Source organism: Protopterus annectens, chromosome 8.part0 (genome assembly GCF_019279795.1).
Source record: "Protopterus annectens isolate FY-2018-M chromosome 8.part0, PAN1.0, whole genome shotgun sequence".
NCBI lineage: Eukaryota > Metazoa > Chordata > Ceratodontiformes > Protopteridae > Protopterus > Protopterus annectens.
This window is the reverse complement of record NC_056741.1, coordinates 50,082,296-50,102,145: the sequence shown is the minus strand read 5'-3', so window position 1 is coordinate 50,102,145 and position 19,850 is coordinate 50,082,296. Positions and strand designations below refer to the sequence as shown.

General features: G+C 45.4%; 1 protein-coding gene across 3 annotated transcripts in view; it reads left to right on the top strand.

Moving 5' to 3' along the window:
- The window catches only part of ATN1 (atrophin 1), a 1,096,428-nt gene that overhangs the window by 499,966 nt on the left and 576,612 nt on the right, over window positions 1-19,850 (top strand). For all 3 annotated transcript variants that reach the window (XM_044079598.1, XM_044079600.1, XM_044079599.1), the window contains one exon: window positions 1,806-1,919. In XM_044079598.1, the coding sequence (XP_043935533.1) occupies window positions 1,806-1,919 (114 nt within the window). The remainder of the gene's footprint in view (window positions 1-1,805; window positions 1,920-19,850) is intronic.

The window sequence follows — 19,850 nt, the reverse complement described above, 5'->3', positions numbered from 1 at the left end:
TGGAGCTCCGTGCATACATTTTCCAAGCATTACAATTTGCCCTTATATTCCAGATCCAGAGCAGGCTTTGCTACGGCAGTCCTGCAGGGCAATTTAGCTACACTATCATTTTCTTAGATCCTACCACCCCCAGCTTGGCTACGGTATTCTACCCATATGTAAGGACTGCAGATGCATCCTTGAAGGACATAGTACAGTTTTGTACCTACCATAAATGTAGATGTCCGATAGGTATGCATCTGCAGTCAGGTTTTCCTTCCCTCCTTCCCCTCTGTGGTATTTCTTGGGTACTTATCCCTCTTATAGCTAGCTGGGGTTATCTATTATGGTGTATTTGTTTTTTATTACTGTGCATGTTTGGAATATTTTGCATTTCTCCAAATTTAGCCTTCCTTAGAGGGCACCTGGCATCTGGGGCAAGAAAAACTGAGGAAGATGGCGTCGGCTGACTCTTTTATACCCCAGGCGCTCTGACGTCGGGGAAAGGGCGACATCAGCCGACGTCGGACCCAGACTGTGGAATCCGGCCGACCGAAGGGCTGCCTGAGGCAGGACAACCCATATGTAAGGACTGCAGATGCATACCTATCGGACATCTACATTTATGGTAGGTACAAAACTGTACTTTTCCCATTCTTGTCACTCGGGGTAGAGTGATTCCCGTCTCTCACTTTCACTATAAGGCTCATCTCCTCGTTTATTTGTTTCCCATTCTTGTCGCTCCGGGTAGAGTGATTCCCTAGTGCTTTCCGTCTCTCACTTTCACTATAAGGCTCATCTCATTTATTTGTTTCCCATTCTTGTCACTCCGGGTAGAGTGATTCCCGTCTCTCACTTTCACTATAAGGCTCATCTCCTCATTTATTTCTTTCCCATTTTTGTCACTCCGGGTAGAGTGATTCCCGTCTCTCACTTTCACTATAAGGCTCATCTCCTCATTTATTTGTTTCCCATTCTTGTCACTCCGGGTAGAGTGATTCCCGTCTCTCACTTTCACTATAAGGCTCATCTCATTTATTTCCCATTTTTGTCACTCCGGGTAGAGGGATTCCCGTCTCTCACTTCCACTATAAGGCTCATCTCCTCATTTATTTATTTCCCATTCTTGTTGCTCCGGGTAGATTGATTCCCGTCTCTCACTTTTACTATAAGGCTCATCTCCTCATTTATTTGTTTCCCATTCTTGTCACTCCGGGTAGAGTGATTCCCATCTTTCACTTTCACTATAAGGCTCATCTCCTCATTTATTTGTTTCCCATTCTTGTCGCTCCGGGTAGAGTGATTCCCTAGTGATTCCCGTCTCTCACTTTCAGTATAAGGCTCATCTCCTCATTTATTGACTTTACTGATTGGGGAGGGAGATTGGGGACTTCAGAGGTGGTCCCTGAGACGCAGAAAACCGTGAACCATCTAGTCCACTTCAACTGTGTGCCAAGGTTTTCTAATCTGCCCTTGGTCAGGGCAAAAAAGAGGTAAAGATGGAGTCAGCCAGCACACCTCTTACAACACTGATGTCTTTTTGGAGTGGTGGGAGGGAGTCAGCTGAGATCGGGTGTGGTAGGGTGGTAGAGCTCTGGAAGTCGGGCCAGCCATTTGGGCTACTTGTAGGCAAGAGTATCTAAAGTCAGAGCTGCAACAGTGAGTGTACTCAAAAACATCAAAATTTGTGGTATGTTTCTATTACAGCTGTTCTTTTTTGTATGTAGTTTTCACAGCTGTTCTTTTTTGTATGTAGTTTTCACATCTGAAGTTTTTGTAGCAAAATGCCATAGCTGCAGCAAATAATTGCTTCCTCTGTTTTATAGAAAGCGAAGGGTGAAGACTCTTGCATTTTGAAGATTCCCAAGAGGAGGAGAGAACGAGAGACATCAGACAGCGATGTAGAGCTTCATGAAGCCCCTAAGAAGGCAAAGGCAGAGGTGTGTAATTTTTTTCCAGAATTCTCCTTTCTGAAAAGTGCAAAAATCTTGTCCCCATAATTAGCACATACTAGAACGTCTGTTGGGTGACCTTGAAGATAATGATGGGATTGTTTTTAACTTCATAATGTTGTGAAACTGTGGTTGTAGGCAAGCTGTGAATTTTGTTGTAGAACTGCGGTAGCGTTGTCGCCTCACAGTAAGACGTTGTCCTGTTCGATTCTCAGCTAGAGCGTCTTCTGTGTGGAGACGTGTGTGAATGGGCGTACCTTCGTTGAAGGTTGTGCATCAGGGCTGGCAAGTCGGGACGTAAAAATCTACTGCCAATCATTAGCAGACCAGAGTTCCGCTGTGGCGCCCTAACAGGGGAAAGACGCAACAACTTAGTGGCCCTTATGTGATTGTTCTTTTTTTTTTTTTTTTTTTTGGTGGGGGGGGGGGGGGGTTGCATGGTTTATCCTTATCACTGTGTTTTAATATGATTCCTTACAGACCAGGTGCTGCTCTTTCCAGCTTGAAATTCCAAAAAATGTGTTTCTAGACCTTAACATATGAATGGTGTTGAAAGTTACTTTTTTGCCACAATTTTCCTTTAGGGATTTCCATTCGCCTGTACCATTAGTTGGGAGGGGAATTGTCTTGCAGTTGGTCATTTGTCCCACCCCCTGATAATTCAGCTGCGGGGTAAGATTTGTTGCATGTTTCATTGATGTGTTTAGAGCTGGAGTTGTTTTTCACAGGTTTGAGCAGTAAATAGCACTAGGCATACCGTTTGCCTCCTACATGTGTTCTCTCTCCCGGATATTTCAAAGACTTGATCAAGCATGGTCATCATTCCCACCCTGCAGTAGCCTTTAGGCTGTATGGGTAGTTTCCTGACCAGGGCACAATAACCTGCTAGCTTCACAAAGCTCTTATCCCCCCAACACCTTACGCAGAATAAATGAAGAAATACTCGATGGGTGTGGGACTAGATTCAAACCCCTTTTAGGCGAAGAATTACAGATATTTCATCCTTTAAGTAAGCTTACTGTAGTTAATGTTAAATCACATATTAACAGTATAGTGGTCCCCTTTGGTGGATGCTACAGGGACATAAAGGAGATTCTGTTGAAAATTTGGGTTATTTTTAAGGGGAACCCAGAAATTTTGGAGACCGTAGGGTCAGCACCCCATTTTGTCTGTTACACTGGTAAAAATGTATTCTTGTTTGAGCATGTTAAACCTAATGCTTATATTAATTTTAAGGACACCACCCATTATAGAACATGTAGACAGTGTAGTTTTTTATTTTGGAAGGACCTAGTGTTACTTTACGGAATGTACCTTTTGAGATTTATCTCAAGAATGGTAACTGTTCCACTGTGGGTTTAATCTATATTGCCATGTGTCAGAGGTGTGAGTACTTTTATGTAGGCAAGACAGCTAAGGAAATGGATTTTTAAACATCTTTATGCCATTTCCAAACGTAATGTGAACAACGCTCTTTTAAAGCGTACCTTGACTTGTCCAAGAAACATTACATTTAAATTTGGGATTATTGACATCATCCTGAGAAAGCCAAGAGGAATTTGGTGGGAGCTGATTTGGAAAGAAGAGAATTGTTATGACAATTTAAACTAAATGCAGCAGTCAGACCAGGTCTCAATGAAAATGTGTCGGTTTTACCAATACTTAAATTTAAATCGCAGGAATTATAGGAAAGGGCAACTAACAGGGAAGGCTGCGGCAGAATGGACTTGTGTAGTTCCAGTATTATTTTTTGAGATTCATTCCCCAATGGAATTTAACTTTGTATCTGAAGATGTTCTTCGTGTTTCACTGTTGCAGATATCACACTTGGGTTATCTGCATGCAGGTAGCCCTCAGTCAGCCCGAATACCAGAGTCTTGGGATTTCTGCGTCAGATGCTGTCGCTTTTTCCATGACATCAGGTTGTCAGAGGTATAAAACATACAGCCGACGCCATTACATCAGCTTTTCCTGTCGAGCGGATCACGAAGCAGAAGCAGTTCGCAAGTGCTGGTCGGCCGCCTCATGAAATTTTCGTTTTTTCGAGTTTCAGACCTGAAGTCTTCTAAAAGATAAGCACCCTGTTGGGGATCCTTTTTCTTGCTCTAACAGATGTCAGAAAAAGTTAATAATTGTCTTGCCTGTGGAATGCAAATACCTCCCAGAGATTTTCATTCTTACTGCATCACGTGTTTATGCCCAGACCAAGACGTTCCTCGCTGTCTGTTTTGTGTCCTGTTCAACGCCTGAACTATTCGTTGTCGGGCTATTTTTGTCGCTAAATTCTTTTGATGTTCTTCGTGTTTCACTGTTGCACTCATACATTTGGGTAATCTGCTGGCAGGTTGCCTTCAGTCGGCCTGATTAACAAAGTCTTGGGTCCTATGTCGGTTGCTGTCCCATCTTCTATGACGTCAGGTCGATAGGGGTATAAAACATGCAGCCGATGTCATTACCTCAGTCTTTCTCGCCGTGCGGTGCTCGAAGCAGAAGCAGTTCGCAAGTGCCGGTCGGCCGACTCCTAAAATGTTTGTTTTCGAGTTTCAGAACCGAAGTCTTCAACTTAAAGCTAAGTACCCCGTTGCGGAAACTTTTTCTTGCTCCTTACCGATGTCAGTAAAAGTTAATTGCATTACCTGTGGAAAGCAAATACCTCATAAAGATTTTCATCTGTACTGTATTCCTTGCCTAGGCTCTGACCATGATGTACCTTGCTGTCTGTTTTGTGCTTTATTTAATCAGCGCACTATCCGTCGGTACATTTTTGCCTCTAAATATTTTGGTTCTGTGTTTAATTATCCAGAAATTACATTGGTTAGCCATCCGACTACCGGAATTTCGAAAAAACGCAAAGATAAAGACAGAGACAGGCCGTTGAGGTCCAAAACTGCCGACAACGCTTCTCCTAAGCCAGTCGCCAGTTCGCCGTACTCAGTGAGGCGCTTTTGCAGCCCCTGATATTTGCTACTTCTGACTCGCAGGCTTCTACTGAGACCCATTCAGAGTCCGGTATGCCGCGAGATACTTCAACTATGGAACCCGCGGATGTCTCTACCTTGGATGGTTCGGAGCCGCTGTGCAGGCACCGGCTTCTGAGGGTGTACTCAGGCCTACATACTTGCATATTAAATCAACTCCACCTTCAATACTAAGGCCTAAATCTCGATCTGTCAAAAAAAACGACACCCAGGCCGCATGTTCAGGCCCCTATGCCTAAAAAAACAAATGATCAAAATGGCTGAAGATCTAATTACTCTAATCAGGGGTAGCCAAACCCCCTTCTAAGAGGCCTAGGGCCTGAGCTTAACTATGAAACTTCTGATCAGGACTCTGTTTCTTCTGACTTTTCTAATGACCTGGATTTGTCCATACCTACTTATGAGGATTCTGATGCAGAGGATTCCATTCCGTGTGGAAAGTCAGGAATTCTTGGATTCAAAAAAGAGGATTAGGGATTTTCTTCTTTTATCACAGCATAGGCCTTTGGCTATACCTCCTGTACTAGACATTGTTGTTGATGTGTTTTCGGAATGCAGTATGGCCCCTAATTCCCTGCCTCCAGCTCCTTGTAAACCTGACAATACTACAGGTTTCCCGAGCCCCACAAGATGTTCATCGTGTTTCACTGTTGCAGTCATTACACTTGGGTTATCCTGCTGGCAGGCTACCCACAGTCTACCAGAATTCCAAAGTCTAGGTCCGGCGTCAGTTGCTGTCGCCTCTTCCCTGACGTCAGTGCGCCAAAGGTATAAAAGATGCAGCCGACGCCATTTTCTTCAGTCTTTCTTGCCGCGCGGTGCCCGAAGCAAAAGCAGTTCGCAAGTGCCGGTCGGCCGACTCCTGAGATTTTCGAAATTGAATTTCAGCACCGAAGTCTTCAATAAAGCTAAGTACCCCATTGGGGAAACTTTTTCTTGCTCCAAACCGATGTCAGTAAAAGTTAACAATTGTATTTCTTGTGGGAAGCAAATACCTCATAAGGATTTTCACACTTACTGTATTCCTTGCCTAGGCCCTGACCACGACGTTGCTAGTTGTTTGTTTTGTGCTAGATTCAACCAACGCACTATTAAGCGTCAGTTTGATTTTGCTTTACATTACTTTGGCCGAAGATTTAACTACATAATGCCGTCTGAACAACCGTCGACCGGAATTCATAAAAAACGCAAAGACAAAGAAAAGGACAAGCATCCGAGGTCCAAAACCGATGACGAAGCCTCTTCTAGGCCAGTCGCCAGTTCACCGGTTCTCAGTGAGGCGCTTTCGCAGCCCCTGACACCCGCTACCTCAGAGCCACAGGCCGCATCCGACTCCCACTGAAACCATTTCTCAAGGGCCTAAGGGCATTAAGGCTTCTACTGCTAAAAATCCTACCCTTCTGATAGAGACTCCAGGGCGCTGGATAGATGGGGTAAAAAGGTTTATACTTCTGCAACCTTGGTTATCAGGGCTTTAAACTGCCAATTTCATATGTTAAAATATCAACAGCATGTTATTGGACTGCTTAAACAGAAAATTATGTTTATTTCTGACTGTGTGGAAAATAAAGATTTACAGGATGTCCTTCATGGATGCATCTGCAGTCATAACAAGTGGGTTGTCCTGTCGTCAGGCAGCCCTGCAGTCGGCCGGATTCCAAAGTCCGGGTCCGGCTTCGGCTGATGTCGCACTCCACCCGACGTCATCACTGTTGGTCTTCGGGTATAAAAGCATCAGCCGACGCCATTTTCCTCAGTCTTTCTTGCCGCGTGGTGCCCGAAGCAGAAGCTGTTCGCAAGTGCCGGTCGGTCGGATCCAGAGATTACTTCTACCGAATACTACTCAAGACTTCTAAAGCTAAGTACCCCGTTGGGGACTCTTTCTTGCCTCAGCCGATGTCAGAAAAAGTTAACAATTGTTTAACCTGTGGGAAACAAATACCTCATAAAGATTTCCACTCTTACTGTCTGCCTTGTTTAGGCCCAGCCCACGACGTAGCAGCCTGTTCGGCCTGTGCCTTTTTCAACCGACGAACGCTTAGGCGTCGCTCGGAGTTTGCAGAACAGTTTTTCGGTACTGATTTTGCGTACATTATGCCGTCGGATCCTCCGACTACCCAATCTTCCAAAAAACGCAAAGATAAAGACCGACACTCGCGGTCCGTGGTTTCGGCCGAAACCACGGTAAAGCAAACCGCGAGTGTCTCGGTTTCGGCCGAAACCGAGAAAACTGATCAAAGTACAGCTGAACTTATTCTTACAACTGAGGCCCCTGCTACAACTCTTGCATCGACCTCAGAAATTTTACCCACTACGGTGGTTATCAGACACCATCCCCTTGGATGTCTCTACCCCAGCACGTGGTGCTGCTAGGCCTCCAGCAGCCATGTCCATTAAGGCCTTCGCCAGGGCTAAAGCAGCCAAGACTACTAAATCAGTGCCTGTTAAACCCCCCACATCCAGGCCCTCTTCTAGTTCTCAAATGCTTTCTTTGGCAGAAGATTTAATTTCTTTAATTAGAGGATCTCAATCTCACCCAGACAGGGCCTCTCAGCCCCCAGAGAAGAGACCTAGGGCAGAGCCCCCTGAGCCAGTGTCTTCTGATGATTCTGATAATGAATCAGACTTAACTGACCAGCCAGAGGCTCCCTTCTCCAATTTTGAAGATTCTGATGCTGAAGAATCCATTCCTGCTGCTTCCCCACCAGAAGAATTCTCCTTTGGGGAAACCTTGCATGCCATGCGAGAACAGTTACAATGGCAGCAACAGGATTTTTCAGACTCCAGAAAAAGACTTAGGACCTTTCTGCACCTCCCACAGCACAGGCCCTTAGCTATTCCTCCTGTTCTCTCTGTGGTGGATGATGCTTTCAATGATGTTTGCTCCGCTCCAGATTCTTTACCCCCAGCCCCTGCCAAACCAGACAAATTTTACAGGGTGCCAGATACTCATCACCACCTTTACAAGGCCCCACTTGCAGACCCAGAAACTATATCCCAGGGTCCCAAGGCAGTAGCCGCGACCACAGCTAAAACCCTATTCCTTCTGAAAGGGAAGCAAGGTCATTAGACAGATGGGGTAAAAGGTCTACACTTCAGCTACTCTCTCAGCTAGAGCTTTAAACTGTCAGTTTCACATGATACAATACCAAGAGTTTATGCTTGATCAGTTAACTAAAAAACTAACCACTGATGAATCTCTTGATAAGAAACATGTATTAGAGATGGTAAATAACATACAACAGGTTAGCAACCATTCCTTAAAATGTGGCTATGATGCACTGGAGGCTTCATTTAGATCAGCCATGACAGGCACAGTGATAAGAAGGCATGCATGGCTAAAGGAACAAGCCTTACCGGATCATGTTAAAGCTAAGTTGCTAGATGCTCCTATGGACAAGACAAGTTTGTTTGGTACACCTGCCCAGCAGGTTATGAAGAAAATGGAAGAAAAGGCAAAATCTGTTCAAACTGTTAAAGATTTCTTGCAGGTCCAACCCCCAAGGTTTAGCAGGAACTGGCCTGCCAAAAATTGGTCCTTTCCTGACTCCACAAAATTTCAAAGGGGCAGGAATAGACGTTCCAGAGGCAGAAACCAATCCAGAGGAGGTGCCTACAGAGGACGACAGTGGCAAGGTAACAACAGAGGCACAGACACAGCCACTGCCACTACATCAGCACAACCACAGTGACTTAATCCTAACTCCGCCTACCAGGGAACAACTAGCAGCTCCTCTAGGCGGAAAGTTAACCTTATTTTCAAAGAACTGGCACTACATAACAAAGGACAAGTGGATTTTACAAACCATAGATCAAGGTTACCGGTTTCACTTCCACACTTTACCAGTAAAAAGAGGAATGCCAAATCTACCTCCAGCTCAAAAAACAGAGGCTCTACGCCAGATAATGGAGTTAGCAAACATGAGAGCTGTGGAAAGAGTGCCAACAGCAGAACAAGGAAAGGGGTTCTATTCCAGACTATTCCTAGTCCCAAGAAAGGAAAAAAGTTGGAGACCAATTCTTGACCTGTCCACCTTAAATACATACATCATTGTCCCAAAATTCAAAATGCTGACCCTACAGCAACTTCTTCCCATGCTGGGCAAGGAGTCTTGGCTGGTAACTCTAGATCTCAAGGAGGCATACCTGCACGTCCCCATTCGACCAATCTGCAGAAGATACCTCAGATTTCTTGCAGGATCAGAGCACTATCAATTCTCAGCATTGCCCTTTGGCTTATCTACTGCGCCCAGAGTATTCACAAAATGCCTGGCATCAGTAATCGCCCATTGCAGACTACAGGAATTCAAATTTACCCATACCTGGACGACTGCCTGCTACAAGGGGACAACAAAAGCAAGCTGACAACAGATTTACAAAGGGCCATTTACTTGCTACAAGGACTGGGATACACAGTCAATTTACAAAAGTCAAGGCTGACACCATCCCAAACAAGGACATTCTTGGGCTGAATTGGACACAGTACAACAAATGGCATTCCTGACTACAGAAAACAAAAAGAACTTCCTCTTTACTTCTTGGCACTAACAAAACTGAACAAGTTAACAGCAAGAAAATTTCTGCAGGCCTTGGGCTTCATGGCATCATGCATAATCTTGGTCCCATTTGCCAGACTACATATGAGGAAACTACAGTGGTACCTAAAGAATTTATGGTCCCAACACAGACACAGTCTAGAAACAGAAATCCCACTAATTCCATGCTTAAAACAGGAGTTCCTATGGTGGGCTCAGGCATGCCAGTCAAACCCAGGCCTACCCTTTCGCAGATGTCAACCAAGCCAGACCATCACAACAGACGCTTCAGACCTAGGATGGGGGCCCACATGCTGGACAAATGCGTGCAAGGATTGTGGACACAGGATCAACTTCACCTGCACATCAATCTAAAAGAAATGCTGGCAGTAAAACTGGCAATCCAAAAGTTCAAACCATTCCTCAAGGAGGGCCAGTTGATAAGGACAGACAACACCACAGTCATGTGGCACATCAACAAACAGGGAGGCACTCATTCATACCCCCTATGCAGAATGACCTTGGAGCTGTGGACCCTGGCACTCAGCTACAACATTCAGTTACAGGCAATATTTGTACCGGGGAAAGACAATACTCTAGCAGACATATTAAGCAGAACCACTTCGGATGCCCACGAATGGAAGCTGCACCCGGACATCTTCAAGACCATCTCAAAGAAATGGGGAATGCCACAGATAGACCTATTCGCACCACCTCTCAATCACCAGCTCAAAAAATTCTGCACAAGGACATTCCACCCACTAGCATGGAAAGTGGACTCACTCTCCTTCAACTGGAAAGGCCTAACAGCATATGCATTCCCACCTCTTCCCTTGATACACAAGGTACTACTAAAAATCAAGGAAGAGCGTCCAAGGATGATCCTGATAGCCCCAAACTGGCCAAGACAACACTGGTGTACCCACTACTGAAGAGCATGTCTCGGAACAATATGTGGCCAATACCCCTGATGCCTTTGATGTTAACTCAGAACAACTACAGCATCATACATCCAAACCTAAAAACGCTGCAACTGACTGCATGGAACATCACATAGCAGCACCTAATCCAGAACTTTCCCAAAGAGTTAAAGACATTATTCTTGAAGCACGCAGACCTTCAACAAGAAGGAACTATGCTGGAAAATGGAAAAGGTTTGTCATTTGGAGTACCGAAAGAGGAAAAGATGTGTCAAACATAGATATGCCTAACATTCTGGAGTATCTGGCAGAACTTCTTCATTCAGGCCTGTCCTACTCCTCCATCAAGATACATGCATCAGCTATTTCAGCAGAATACAGCTTTGATCCACCAGTTTTTTCGCACCCTTTGCTCAGGCAGTTCCTCAGAGGAATCAAGAATGTAAAACCTCCAAGGAAACCACCATTACCAGCTTGGGATTTAAACTTTGTGCTAGAAAAGTTGACACTATCACCCTTTGAACCAGCAGCAACAGCAGACCTACAACACCTGTCATGGAAAACTGCTTTCCTACTGGCAATTACTTCAGCAAGGAGGGTTTCAGAACTACAGGCCTTAATGGCAGTGCAACCCTTCCTAATCTTCCACCAAGATAGAGTGTCCATGAGGACTAATCCTACATTTATGCCCAAGGTGGTATCCAGAGTATCTTTAAACCAGGCAATCCACCTACCTACCTTCTTTCCCAACCCACAAAACAGAGGGAAAGAATACTGCATACCTTGGATGTACATAGACAGCTACGCTTACTACTTGGACAGAACAAAAATAGCAGAAAGACTGACCAACTTTTTGTAGCCTATGCAACAGGAAGGGAAGGAAAAGCTATTTCCAAACAGACAATCTCCAAATGGATAGGAAATTGCATACGATACTGTTACTCCTTCCATGGAAAACCAATTCCACAGAACATAAGACCTCATTCTACAAGGGCAACCGCCACTACCACAGCCTTCTTACGAGGAGTGGCAACCAAAGACATTATTGAGGTGGCTACTTGGACCTCCGTGCATACATTTGCCAAGCATTATAATTTGCCTCTATATTCCAGATCCCGAGCAGGATTTGCCACTGCTGTTCTGCAAGGGATCCTAAACACACCATAATCTACTTTTATCCTCCTCCCCTAGTTGGCTATGGTATTCTACCCACTTGTTATGACTGCAGATGCATCCATGAAGGACATAGTACAGTTTTGTACCTACCATAAATGTAGATGTCCGAACTGGATAGCATCTGCAGTCAGGATTAGCCTCCCTCCTTCCCTCTGTGGTACTCCTAGGGTGTTTACCCTCCTAATAGCTAGCTGTTGGGGGGGAGTCTTTTATGGTGTATTTGTTTGTATATATGTACATATATGCTTATTGTTGTGTTTACCTCTATCTATTTGGAAACATTGGCATCTATCCAAATTTTAGCCTGCAAGAGGGCTACTGGCATCTGGGGCAAGAAACACTGAGGAAAATGGTGTCGGCTGATGCTTTTATACCCGAAGACCAACAGTGATGACGTCGGGTGGAGTGCGACATCAGCCGAAGCCGGACCCGGACTTTGGAATCCGGCCGACTGCAGGGCTGCCTGACGACAGGACAACCCACTTGTTATGACTGCAGATGCTATCCAGTTCGGACATCTACATTTATGGTAGGTACAAAACTGTACTATTTATTGCATTCTGCTGAACAAGTTGGAAAACATACTTTGCAATGTGGTTTTGATTCTTTAGAGGCCTCTTGCAGGCCTGCTGTTACTGGGTCTGCGCTAAGAAAGCATGCTTGGCTTAAGGAGCAATCTCTGCCTGATCATGTTAAAGCAAAATTGTTCGATGCTCTTTTAAATCAGGACTGCCTGTTTGGCAGTAAGGCTGAAGAAGTTCTAAAAAAGATGGAAGATAAAGCTAAATCTATGCAAACTGTAAAAGATTTCTTACAAGTGCAACCTCCAAGAATTAGTAGGCATTGGCCTACTAAGAAGTGGTCCTTTCTAGCAACTTCCAGATCCTCTCAAGCCAGATCCAGACGCACCAAACGCACCAGGCTTCAGTCCCAGGAGACTCTCAGAACTAAGCAGTGGGGGGGGCCTCCACTTCCAAATCTGGGAATAACAAGACACCCCCTTTGGTAAACAGTCTCAATGACTTTCCTTTAAAATTACCAAGCACTTACCTTTTAGCCACCCCTTTGGGGGGAAAGATTGCTTTTCATGCAAAAAACTGGGAACTCATAACCCAGGACAAATGGGTTTTAAATATAGTGTCCCAGGGATGCAGATTTCATATCCACACTTTGCCAACTCCAAACGGGTGGCCAGACCTGCCCCCAAATCAGTGGGCAGAGGCTCAAAAACAAGTACTTTCCCTCTTAAACATGGGGGCTATTCATCCGGTACCAGAAGAGGAAATGGGACGAGGTTTCTATTCCAGACTTTTCCTAGTACCCAGAAAAGACAAATCATGCCGTCCAATTCTGGACCTGTCTACTCTAAACACCTTTCTGGACATTCCAAAATTCAAGGTGCTGACTGTCCACCAGTTACTTCCTATGCTAGGCAAGGATGCCTGGTTGGCAACACTAGATTTAAAAGAAGCTTACTTGCATGTCCCAATCAGGGAATCTTGCAGAAGGTACCTACGCTTCAAAGCAGGCTACTTGCATTATCAGTTCTCTGCACTGCCCTTTGGCTTGTCTACTGCGCCCAGGGTATTCACAAAGTGCCTGGCTCCAGTAACTGCATTTTGCAGGCAAAGAAATATTCAAATATATCCAGACCTGGACGATTGTCTAATTCAGGCAGAAAACCAGGCCATACTTTTAAATCATCTGACGTTTGTAAAAAGGGTTCTAACTTGTCTAGGGTACACCATAAACGAAAATAAATCACAACTGGGTACCCTTTCAACAGATTACATTCCTGGGTGCAAGCTTGAATACAATTGCCCAGATGGCTTTCCTCACGCCAGAAAAGCAAATTCATTTGGCAACTTACTTCAAACAAGTGGCCACAAAAACCCTGCTATCTGCAAGACAAATACTGCATGCCTTGGAGTTCATGGCCTCCTGCATTCTTCTAATTCCATATGCAAGACTGCATATGAGGAAACTTCAGTGGTACTTAAAAAGTCTATGGAGTCAACATTGTCACAGCCTGGAAACAATGATTCCCATCATACCTTGCCTACTCCTGGAGTTCCTATGGTGGGCAGAGGCCTGCCACCAAAACAAGGGATTGTCATTCACACTACCCCCTGCCAGCCAAACCTTAACTACAGACGCATCAGACTATGCATGGGGGGCTCACCTGACAGGGAAGTGCATTCAGGGCAAATGGAACCCAAATCAAATGCACCTACATATCAATCAAAAAGAAATGTTAGCTGTACAGAATGCTCTGACAACTTTCAAAGACTACATTCATCCAGGACAACTAATGGTAAAGATGGACAACACCACGGTTATGTGGTACATAAACAAGCAGGGGGGTACACATTCCTACCCCCTCTGCAGACTAGCCATGGCATTGTGAAACACGGCCTTAAGCTACCAGGTGCAACTACAAGCTCAATTCCTGCCGGAAAAACTGAATACACTGGCAGACAAACTAAGCAGAAATCTCATGGACCCACACAAGTGGAAACTGGAAATACAGATATTCAACATGTTGACAAGCAAATGGGGGGAGCCCATACATAGATCTATTTGCCTCCCCCCAGAACTACCAGTTGGACAAATTTTGCACAAGGACTCCTCGCAAAAAAAGCCTGGAAAGTGGATGCTCTGTCCTTCAGCTGGAAAAAACTGTCAGTCTATGCCTTTCCGCCTCTGCTCTCCAACGTACTGCTAAAAGTCAAACAGGACAAACCAAAAATGATTTTGATTGCTCCAGACTGGCCACGCCAACACTGGTACCCACCCCTGTGAAGTGTCACACATTTCACCATGGCACCTGCCTCAGACACCTTCCTTACTGTCTCAGCAGGAGAACCAAAGTCTGCACCCTCAGCTCCCAACATTGAACCTTGCAGCTTGGCTAATCACTTAAATTCTTCCTTAGCATCCCTCAACAAACCTGTGATGGATGTCTTCTTGGAGGCGAGAAGACCTAGTACTAGAAAATCTTATGCTGACAAATGGAAAAGATTCTGCGCCTGTAATCAGTCTCAAGGAATGAGCACAGCAGCGCCCAATTTACCTCAGATTTTACAGTACTTAACTGAGATACTTCACAAGGGCCTTTCTTTTTCCTCCATTAAAATCCACACCTCAGCCATTTCACCTCATTGTAACACAGGACCTCCCCTCTTCTCTCATCCTCTGCTCAAGCAGTACCTCAGAGGGGCCAAAAACTTGAGACCAGCCAGGAAAGCTCCAACCCCTGCCTGGGACCTTAACTTTGTCATGGAGAAACTCACTCTACCTCCTTTCGAGCCAGCTGCTGCAGACTTAAAATTTATTTCTTGGAAAACAGCCTTCCTTCTAGCAATCACTTCAGCTAGAAGGATATCTGAGTTTACAGTCCCTTATGTCAGTGGAGCCTTTCATCATCTTTCATGTGGACAGGGTGTCACTCAGGACCATTCCATCCTTCATGCCCAAGGTGGTATCCAGTGTGGCTCTTAATCAGTCAATTCATTTGCCAACTTTCTTTCCCAATCCACAGAACAAAGGGGAACGGATTCTGCATTCACTGGATGTGCACAGACAACTTAGATTCTACTTGGACAGGACTAAACCTCAAATGCTGGTAGCGTTTGCTGCAGGGGCAGAGGGAAAGGCTATTTCAAAACAAACCATTTCTAAATGGATAAGCCATTGCATTCATTTCTGCTCTAAGCACCATGAAAAACCTATCCCCAGGGGTGCAGATCTCATTCCACCAGGGCTGCATCTACTTCTGCAGCCTTTCTCAGAGGTGTTCCTACCAGGGATATTCTAGAAGCTGCTACCTGGAGTTCAGGTCATACTTTTACCAAGCATTATCATTTACCAGTTTTCTCTAAATCCAGTCCTGGCTTTGCCACTGCTCTCTTGCAGGGTCTTATAGCTGGTCCTAATGCTGTATAAATCCATCCTGCCAACCATAGCTTTGGGAATCTACCCAAATGTAATGACTGCAACAGTGAAACACAAAGAACATAGTACAGATGTCCTTCAAGAATGCAACTGCAGTCATAACATGTGGGTTGTCCTGCCTCAGGCAGCCCTCGGTCGGCCGGATTCCAAAGTTTGGGTCCGACGTCGGCTGATGTCGCATTTCTCTCCGACGTCAGAGCGGCTGGAGTACATAAGCATCAGCCGACGCCATTTTCTTCAGTCTTTCTTGCCGCGCGGTGCCCGAAGCAGAAGCAGTTCGCAAGTGCCGGTCGGTCAGCTCCTGTATTCTTCGAATCCGAAGTCATCTAAACAGCTAAGTACCCCATTGGGGACCTTTTCTTGCCTCAGCCGATGTCAGAAATTACTGAAGTTAACAATTGTCTTTCTTGTGGTAAACAAATACCGCATAAGGATTTCCACTCTTACTATCTTCCTTGCCTTGGCCCAGACCACGACGTCTCGGCCTGTCGCCTGTGCTCGCCTTGGCCCAGACCATGACGTCTCGGCCTGTCGCCTGTGCTCGCTTCAATAAGCGCACTCTCAGGCGCCGGGCGGAGTTCGCTGAAGATTGTTTCGGCGAAAAATTTGCTTATACAATGCCGTCGGAACTTCTGACATCGCAAACTCCGAAGAAACGAAAAGACCGGGACCGACATCCTCGGCCCGCGTCTACCACCGACTCCACGCCAAAACCTACCGCGAGTGCTCCGGTTCCTCCTGAGACGGTTATTCCACCGCTCCGAACCGAAGACACCGCATTACCGACGACTCCGATACCGGATACCATTCCGCCAGTTATAGATTTTCCTCCGGATACTGAAACCGAGGAAATGCCCGAGGCTATTGCTGTAGATAAGGTCACTCCTGCACGTGGAGCTGCCAGGCCTCCTATGGCCATGTCTATTAAGGCCTACACTCGGGCTAAGGCAGCCAGCAAGACCAAGCACCTTACTGCTAAAGCCTTACCTCAGCCTACTCCAGAGACACAAATCATGACTATGGCCGCAGACTTAATTTCCATGATTAGAGGTTCACAGGCCCATCCTGAGAGAGGAGCCCAGCCTCCTTCTGATAAGAGGCCCCGGGTTGAACCCTCTGACCCTATCCCTTCAGATGAAGATTCTGAGGACTCTGTCCACTCTGATGGCCAGGAAGAGCTCTTCCAGACCTATGAGGACTCGGATGCAGAGGATTCCATCCCCTCGGCCTCCCCTCCTGAGGATATTTCTTTTGGGGAAGTTCTGCATACCATGAGGGAACATTTCAAGTGGCAAGGCCAGGAATATTCTGATTCCAGAAAGCGCCTTCGAACCTTCCTTAGAAAGCCCCAGCACAGGCCCTTAGCTATTCCTCCTGTGCTTGATGTTTTGGATGATTTATATTCCGACTCCAGTGTTACCCCTGATTCTCTTCCTCCTGCTCCAGCCAAGCCAGACAGATATTACAGGGTCCCAGAAACTCATTCCCATTTATTCAGGGCCCATACTGTTGATTTAGAAACTATTTCTCAGGGACCTAAAGGTGTTTCAGCTTCCACCTCTAAAAATCCCTTGCCTTCCAACAGGGAAGCTAGGTCATTAGAGAGATGGGGGAAAAAGGTCTACACCTCCACTACTTTATCTATGAGAGCTTTGAATTGCCTCTTTCATATGTTACAATATCAGGATTACCTGTTAGATGATTTACAGAAAACATTGGTCTCTCCTGATCCTTTAGACAGGAAGTCTTTGCAGGAAGCTGTATATAACTCTCAGCAAGTCAGCAATCACTTTCAGCAGTGTGGATATGATGCACTGGAAGCTTCATGTAGGGCAGCTATGACAGGGGCAGTCATTCGTAGACATGCATGGTTAAAAGAACAACCTCTACCAGATCATGTTAAGGCAAAACTTCTGGATGCACCCTTGGAAAAGAACAAGCTTTTTGGTGCTAATGCTAAAGATGTGTTAAAGTCCATCGAGGAAAAAGCAAAATCAGTTCAGACAGTTAAAGATTTCCTCCAGGTTCAGCCCCCCAGATTCAGTAGGAATTGGCCTTCAAAAAACTGGTCCTTTCCTAATCCTGAAAAATTTCAAAGGGGTAAAAACAGGCATGGCCGAGGAAGAGGACAATACAGAGGTCCTTACAGGGGACGACAATGGCAGCCAGCAAACCAAAGAAGTGACACAGGGGTCTCCCCTGCCCCACAGCCACAATCTCAATGACTTTCCTCTACGACCGCCTACCAAGGAGCAAATAGAAGCTCCCTTGGGCAGAAAACTATCTCTGTTTTCAGACAATTGGCACATATTGACAAAGGACAAATGGATTTTGGACATTATAGACCGAGGTTACAGGTTCCATTTTCATACCTTACCAAGAAAACAAGGCATGCCAAACCTACCACAAAACCAGAGGGCAGAGGCTATCAGGCAAATTTCTCTGCTGGCTCGGATGAAAGCAATAGAACAAGTTCCACAACAAGAACAAGGCCAGGGGTTTTACTCAAGACTGTTCCTTGTTCCAAGAAAAGAAACTCAATGGAGACCAATACTGGATTTGTCCGCATTAAACACCTTTCTCATAGTACCAAAGTTCAAAATGTTGACTCTACAGCAACTCCTTCCCATGCTGGGCAAGGGGTCTTGGCTGATTACTCTGGACCTCAAGGAGGCATACCTGCATGTCCCTATCAGACACAGCTGCAGAAGATGCCTCAGATTTCTTGCAGGGCCAGAGCATTATCAATTATCAGCATTGCCATTTGGCTTATCTACTGCGCCCAGAGTATTCACAAAATGCCTGGCTTCAGTAATTGCTCATTGCAGGCTCCAGGAGATCCATATTTACCCGTACCTGGACGACTGCCTCATACAAGCGGACGACAAATTGATGTTGACAAAAAACTTGAACTATGTCATACAATTACTTCAGGCTCTGGGATACACAGTCAACTTTCAAAAGTCAAGACTTCAACCATCCCAGCAAATAACCTTCTTAGGAGCCAATCTAGACACAGCCTCTCAAATGGCTTACCTGACAGAAGACAAGCAAGAGAAGTTAACTCATTATTTCAAAGGTTTGGCAAAACTCACCCAGATGACTGCAAGGAGATTCCTACAGGCCCTGGGTTACATGGCATCCTGCATTCTCCTGGTTCCATTAGCAAGACTGCACATGAGAAAGCTTCAATGGTACCTAAAAAGCCTATGGTCTCAGCACAGCAGCAACTTAGAGACAACCATACCGCTCATTCCATGCCTACAAAAGGAATTCCTATGGTGGGCCTCGGTAAGCCAGGCAAACACAGGTATGTCATTCAAAAAACCTCAGATAACACAGACCATGACCACAGACGCCTCAGACCTTGGATGGGGGGCGCACATGGAAGGCAGATGTATACAAGGACAATGGTCTCCAAAGGAAACACATCTGCATATAAACCAAAAGGAAATGCTGGCAGTAATGCATGCCATCGAGGCCTTTCGACAACAACTTCAGCAAGGCCATTTACTGATACGGACAGACAACACCACTGTGATGTGGTATATAAACAAGCAAGGGGGCGCACCCATTCTTACCCCCTTTCCTTTGCAGACTGACAATGAATCTTTGGGAAAAATCACTGAGCCTAAACATACAGTTACAATCCCAGTTTGTTCCAGGCAAAGACAATGTGCTGGCGGACAGCCTAAGCAGGAATTTCACAGATCCACACGAGTGGAGGTTATATCCGAAGATCTTCACACAACTCACCCCGACATGGGGCAGGCCAGAAGTAGACCTATTTGCCTCTCACCTCAACCATCATCTACAAAAATTCTGTTCAAGGACATACCATCCACAAGCTTGGAAAATAGATGCTCTTTCATTCAACTGGAACTTCCTAAAAATCTATGCATTCCCACCTCTGCCACTGATGACCACAATATTACTAAAGCTCAAAGCAGAGACCCAAGGGGATCCTAATAGCTCCAGACTGGCCAAGACAACACTGGTACTCACTACTACGGAGCATATGTCACAACAAGAAGTGGGCCCTTCCCCAATGGCCCCTACTTTTGACTCAACACAACTTCAAAACAGTGCATCCAAACCTTCAGACACTGCAGCTAACAGCCTGGGAGATCCCATGAATAACCTCAATCTATCTCTCTCCAAGGAAGTTCAGCGGATATTAACAGAAGCTCGAAGACCATCCACCAGAAAGGTTTACTTAGCAAAATGGAAGAGATTCAGCATTTGGAATACTAGCAAGGGACATGATGCATCATTATTGAACATCCCACTCATCCTGGAATATTTGGCAGATGTGCTACAGAATGGACTCTCATATTCTTCCATAAAGATACATGC